This window comes from Perognathus longimembris, chromosome 6 (assembly GCF_023159225.1).
Source record: "Perognathus longimembris pacificus isolate PPM17 chromosome 6, ASM2315922v1, whole genome shotgun sequence".
Taxonomy (NCBI): Eukaryota; Metazoa; Chordata; class Mammalia; order Rodentia; family Heteromyidae; genus Perognathus; species Perognathus longimembris.
Genome location: NC_063166.1, coordinates 14,698,542 through 14,704,541, shown reverse-complemented (window position 1 = coordinate 14,704,541; position 6,000 = coordinate 14,698,542). Strand labels below are relative to the sequence as shown.

The window sequence follows — 6,000 nt, the reverse complement described above, 5'->3', positions numbered from 1 at the left end:
TGGAGAGGATCAGGAAGGGAGCTCACAGGAGAACCCTGAGGTCCCACCTCTCTGCTCTTCCCACAGCGGGCTCCCGGAAGGGCACTGGGGAAAGGACAGAACCACTGTCCAGGAAGCAGTGCTCCAAGGAAAGCAAGTGGCCTCAAACTGCCTTGCTCCACTCCACACTCACCTGTGCAGGCTGCCTTGTGCTGTGGGAGGCAGTGGCAGGAAAACACCTCTTGCTGCTGTCAGAGGGACACCCGGAAGGGCGAGAGGACCCCATGCAGGATGACAAGAAGGGGAATAACTTGGGAGCAAAGCATGAATATAGGACTCAGGCCTAGTATCACCTGCATAGACAGCCCTGTGTCCTACATGAACAGGCCTGGGAATCTCTAAGTTGTCTGTTCTGAGGTTCTCATGGAGAAGGTTCTAGGAAAGGGAGAGGACTAACAAGCAAAGAAGACAACTCAGGTGAGGAATGACTACATAACTGTAGGACTCATTCAGACTCCAGCCCACATTGCTATCCATTTTTTCCTGTTCACAACCTACCCCTATCCACACCAAAATACAGACCAGCAAACATCCTCATTCTGGAATACCGTCAAGTTTTATTTCTTTATCTAAACTTTCAGGAATCACATTTTGACTTATTAGCTATTCAGGCTTATATCATGGCAATAATTTCAGAAACAAGTCCACATCCACATTCTCTTATGAATAGAGAATGAAGGAGCTGCAGCAACCTGCAGTGCAGTCAGGGATGGGGACGCCCTGGCTCCTCCTCTGCTGGGGCAGCAGGTGGATGGAGAAAGACACCCAGCCCAGTGTGGGGAGGGTTGGTGCTCAGGGCTGGGCTGGCCTCCTCATTTCCTCACAGGATGCTGACAGGACACAGATTCAGGGACATGGAGAGAATTCACATGCAGAAAGAGAAGTCAGGAGCTCAAGGTGTCCAAGAAGGAGGAGGAGAGGCAGGAACAAATGTTATTCCTCTCAGTGCCACACAAAGCAGCTGTTCACACTACAGGAGAAAAAACAAAGAGAACAATTCAGATCAGTTACTGTGAGAGACACATTCTGAGCAGCCACCTAACCCCCAAATCCATGAGCCCTACAACCATAACACAGCCTTCCTTGTGCCCCAGTCCTGCCCCCCACCTAGAGGACCCAGATTGTCACCTTTTTCTGCTCTGAGGGAAGCATCAGAGCCCTGGTCACTGTTGTCTCCTGTGGTGGGAGAGGAACTGGTTAGAGCCCACAGGCGGCACTAGAGGAATTCTGGGTGGATGTGGATGAGCTCCACAGCTCTCTGCACCACAACAAAGGTCACCTCCCTCCCCTCCCCTGTGATACTCACTTGCAGCCTTGTCATAGCCTTCTCTTTTCTCACCTGTAAGGAGAAAGGACCTGTGAGAGGTGGGGTACAGGAAATGACACCATGACCTGAATGAATCCCACGCCTTGAGCTCCTGGGGAGTTTCCAGAAATGTGACTACACAACCAAGGAGCATGGAGAACAATGAGCACAACTGCTGGGAAGAGAGACCCCAGGACCTCCTGCAGTCTGCCTCAGTGGGGACCTTCCCTGTGGCCCTGAGTGCTGGAATCTGCTCCCCATCACCACCATCAGGTGGGGGAGTTTGTGTCCTTCATTTTCCATGTGATTTACAGGAGAGGAGCTGTCAGGCTGGGGAAGGCCCTGAGGGTGGAGCAGCTTCCCGTTATGTGTGCAGGGCACACTGCTACCTGGAGCCTGAAACCCCACCAGTGGTCAGGGAATTCAGGGCTCCACCTGCCTACCTGCATTCCACTTCCTCCACAGCATAAAACCCCCCACAGCAGCTAGAATAACCAGAACTGCCAGGCCGATGACAAGTCCGATGATAGAAATGGCAGGCTGAGCAGGAGGCTCTGGGAAGAGAAGGGAAAGGATGATGAGGGGTGTGACCCCAGCTCTCAGTGCTTACCTGCTCAGGGGCCCCAGATGCCTCCTGCTTTCTCTGACCACAAGCTCTGTGCCCTCAGCCCCTGCTCACCCCATGTCAGGGTGAGGGGCTCAGGCAGCCCCTCATGCCGCACTTGGCAGGTGTATCTCTGCTCCTCTCCAGAAGACACCCTGATAGCTGCCCACTTCTGGAAGGTTCCATCTCCTGCAGGCCTGGTGTCCACAAGCTCCATTTCCTGGATCTGGTCCTCTCCATCCCTCTGCCAGGTCAGGGTGATCTCCGCAGGGTAGAAGCCCAGGGCCCAGCACCTCAGGGTGACCTCATGGTCAGAGGTCGGGTGGTGAGTCACACGTGCCTTTGGAGGTGCTGAGGAAAACCCAGAAAGTCAGATTGATCTCTTTGCCACCCATGGGCCACTGTGTCGGGTCTAGTGTCCAGACTAAATACTGACAGCACAGCAAGAAGGAGGGGGGCAGGGATGGCTGATACAGCCTGGAGGTAGGTTTCCTTTTTTTTTTTTTTTTTTTTTTGTCAGTCCAGGGCCTTGGACTCAGGGCCTGAGCACTGTCCCTGGCTTCTTTTTGCTCAAGGCTAGCACTCTGCGACTTGAGCCACAGCGCCTCTTCTGGCTGTTTTCTATATATGTAGTGCTGGAGAATCGAACCCAGGTCTTCATGTATATGAGGCAAGCACTCTTGCCACCAGGCCATATTCCCAGCCTCTGGAAGTAGGTTTCTAGAATCCCCTCATAAACATTGCAATGCTGTAGAGTGAGGTTGAGATGACCCATGGCCCAAAGCCCCCAGCGTCTCAAGAGTCACTCTGTCTCTGTCCTGACTAGAGAGAACAGATTTTCTCAAAAAATCCTGGAAGAGGGCTGGGGATATAGCCTAGTGGCAAGAGTGCCTGCCTCGGATACACGAGGCCCTAGGTTCGATTCCCCAGCACCACATATACAGAAAACGGCCAGAAGCGGCGCTGTGGCTCAAGTGGCAGAGTGCTAGCCTTGAGCGGGAAGAAGCCAGGGACAGTGCTCAGGCCCTGAGTCCAAGGCCCAGGACTGGCCAAAAAAAAAAAAAAAAAAAAAAAAAAATCCTGGAAGAGACTTCTAGCCACAAGAGGTCCAGTTTGAGGACAAATGCTGGGAGCTCCTGGTGGTTCCTAGGGCCACCGCGAGAGTGGAAGGGACTCGCTGGACATTTCTTTCAGGGAAGGTCATCCCCTCTGTGGATGGAGAACAGCAAAGTGTCTCCTTTTAACTGTCCTAAGGTGAAGGTGGAGCTCAGAGCCACTCAGACTCCGCACGTGAAAGGCAGGAGGGCGCATTGCCCTCTGTACCAGAGGGAGGGTGTGCTGGGGTGCGTCCCATTCTCCTCTCTTGTTGTGGGACTGGTGGGGGACAGCCACACGAGATGGAAGACCCCGGCCTCTGGTACCTGTGCGCAGCAGTGTCTCCTTGTCGTGTCCCAGGTATCTGCGCAGCCACTCCACGCACGTGTCCTGCACATAGGCCCTCCATTGCTCAGTCACCCCGGTCCTCTCCCACTTGCGCTTGGTGATCTGAGCCGCCATGTCCTCCGCGGTCCAGGAGCTCAGGTCCTCGTTCAGGGCGATGTAGTCCTTGCCGTCATAAGCGTGCTGATAGTACCCGCGGAGGAGATGACCGCCTGGACCCACTTCGCAGCCATACATTATCTGGATGGTGTGAGGAGCTGCCCCGCCCCCACGGTCAGCCCCACGCCGCGCGGGGACTTCGGCCTAAACCCGGATGAACCCGGCCCCGACCCCGCGGCTCTTTCCCGGGATGCCGGTCCCCCCGCAGCTCCCAGCCTTGGGTGACCCTCAGTCCTGAGACCCCGGGGGCCCGGGCTGGTGGGCGGGGAGGTCGAGGAGGGGTCGTGACCTCCGGCCCGGGTCACTCACCGTCCCCGCTCTGGTTGTAGTAGCGCAGCAGCGTCTTCAGGTTCTCTCTGTCAACCTGTGCGTTGCTCTTGCAGTTCCGCGTCTGCCCCTCCCAGTACTCGCCCGGCTCCTGCTCCATCCACAGCGCCCGCGGCTCCGTCCTGGGGTTCGCGGCGTCGCTGTCGAACCCCACGAACGGCGTGTCGTCCACGTAGCCGACGGCGATGAAGCGGGGTTCCCCGCGGCCCGGCCGAGACACGGAGGTTTGGAAATACAGCAGGGAGTGGGGGCCTGCGTGGAGGGGGGGGGGGATGAGACCCGGGGCCAGGACCGCGCGGCGGAAGGGAGGGAAAGGTCCGGGACTCGGGAATGGAAAGGGGGCGGTGGGATGACCCCGGCGGCGCCCAGGAGAGGGGACCCCAGGACGGTGCGGGCGGGGGAGACGGGGACGCGGCTTCCCGGTGCTGCCCCCCCCCCCCATCCCCTCACCCTCCCGGCCCGTCCCCTCTCTCTGCGCTGCAGACTTCGCTCTCCTGCTGATCCCAGACTCACCCGCCCAGGTCCCGGTCAGCGCCAGGGCCCCCGACAGCAGCAGCAGGACGGACCGGGGCGCCATCACCCCAGCCTCTCAATATGGGCAGAACCTGAGTCCCGTCAGCTCCGCGGGGACTTTAGAACCCGGAACCCCAGTGACACTGATTGGCTGCTCCAGACCGTGCCAGCCAATGGAAGCGAGAAAAGAGGCGGCGTCAGCAGTGTCCGGGCAGAAGCCGCCGACACAGGTTGGAGAAGAAGTGAAACTGGGGAGGCCGGGAATCCCCAGCGCTGAGCTTCCGCACCCAGAGCCGCTCTGGGTCTGAGACCCTGAGATCTGTGTCCGGGAAACCCGGGCTTGGCCTGATCCCTGTCCTCCTGCTCTAGCACCCTGTACAAGAATTTTCTGCGTTCCTGTCCCAGGGATCAGTTCAGAGGTTCTCAATGGGTTTGCTTCCATGATCTCTGCACACACAACATTCCTGTGAGCCCCAAAGGTGTTTGCCCCCTGTGTATTCTGTCGGTATTCACCACGTTACACACGAAACTGCCCTGAAAGCAGGTGCCTCATGTCTTGTAATCCTAGCTACTCAGGACGCTGAAAGCTGAGGATGGAGATTCAAAGGCAGCCCAGACTAGAAGTCCCTGACACTCATCTCCAATTAATCACCAGGAAACCGGAGGTGGGGCTGTGACTCCAGGTGCTAGTGGAATGGCTGAGGGCTAGCACCCAGGCCCTGAGTTCAAGTCCTCCACCAACAAAAACAACAACAGGCCTTAAAAATGCTTGTTTTGGCAAAAATGGACAGGCAAATGGTGAACAAATGCAACCGAGGTACTCACTAAACTCTACTATTGAAAATGAACTCTACAACTTGGGTAGAGAAAGGAGGGAAAAGCTAGGGGACCAAGGGAAGGGGTACATTGTCGAAAAAGAAATGTATTCGTTACCTGCATTTTGTAACTATAACCCCACTGTACATCACCTTTATCATACCAATAAAGTATACTTGATTTGTTTGTAATTCAAATAATTAATTTCAAGTTAACAGAAACAGTTTTTGTTATTGGATATTTTTCTCTTGTTTTGTGTTTTGTGCTAGTACTTGGTCTTACACTCAGGCCCCGGGGGCCATTCTCTTAGGGACTTAGCAGAATGCTAGATCTCTGCCACTGTAGCCACAGCTCCACTTTTGGCTCTTTTAGCTGATTATTTTGGAGATAAGAATCTCATGGCTTTTCCTTCTCTGGCTTTGAACTTCAATCCTCAGATCCTAGCCTCTTGAGTAGCCTGGATTACAGGGCTGCTTCGGACTTTAACGGGTAATTAGACCTGAGTCTCTTGGGTTTGTCTTCCCAGGAGGGCTTCAATCCACAATCCTCAGATTTTAGCATCCTTAGTAGCTAGGATTACAAATGTGAGCCACCATCCCTCAGCTGATTCTGTGTTAGCTTCTCAAAAGTGAAACAAAAAGACAGCTGTTGAGGTATGCCAAGTGTATGTCCTTTTCTAGGCCTGTGGCCAATTGGGAAATACACGCTAAATGTCCAGGTTGTCCCAGAAGACAGGGACAGCTGAGCCGCTGTGGTTGGAGCCTAGCCAGCCTGTCTGCAGGTGTGATGAGTGGGA

General features: G+C 55.1%; 1 protein-coding gene across 2 annotated transcripts in view; it reads right to left on the bottom strand.

Moving 5' to 3' along the window:
* Window positions 1-576: 576 nt before the first annotated feature.
* Window positions 577-6,000, bottom strand: part of LOC125352791 (saoe class I histocompatibility antigen, A alpha chain-like) — a 28,692-nt gene continuing 23,268 nt past the window's right edge. The window contains exons 1-8 of one of the 2 annotated variants that reach the window (XM_048348162.1): window positions 4,389-4,532; window positions 3,858-4,127; window positions 3,371-3,646; window positions 2,025-2,300; window positions 1,789-1,899; window positions 1,346-1,378; window positions 1,168-1,215; window positions 577-1,009 (exon numbers count right to left, since the gene is read on the bottom strand). In XM_048348162.1, the coding sequence (XP_048204119.1) occupies window positions 1,005-1,009; window positions 1,168-1,215; window positions 1,346-1,378; window positions 1,789-1,899; window positions 2,025-2,300; window positions 3,371-3,646; window positions 3,858-4,127; window positions 4,389-4,452 (1,083 nt within the window). In that variant the 5' untranslated portion in view covers window positions 4,453-4,532 and the 3' untranslated portion in view covers window positions 577-1,004. Of the gene's footprint in view, window positions 1,010-1,167; window positions 1,216-1,345; window positions 1,379-1,788; window positions 1,900-2,024; window positions 2,301-3,370; window positions 3,647-3,857; window positions 4,128-4,388; window positions 4,533-6,000 lie in introns of those variants that run through there. The other variant, XM_048348163.1, reaches the window with a different exon arrangement.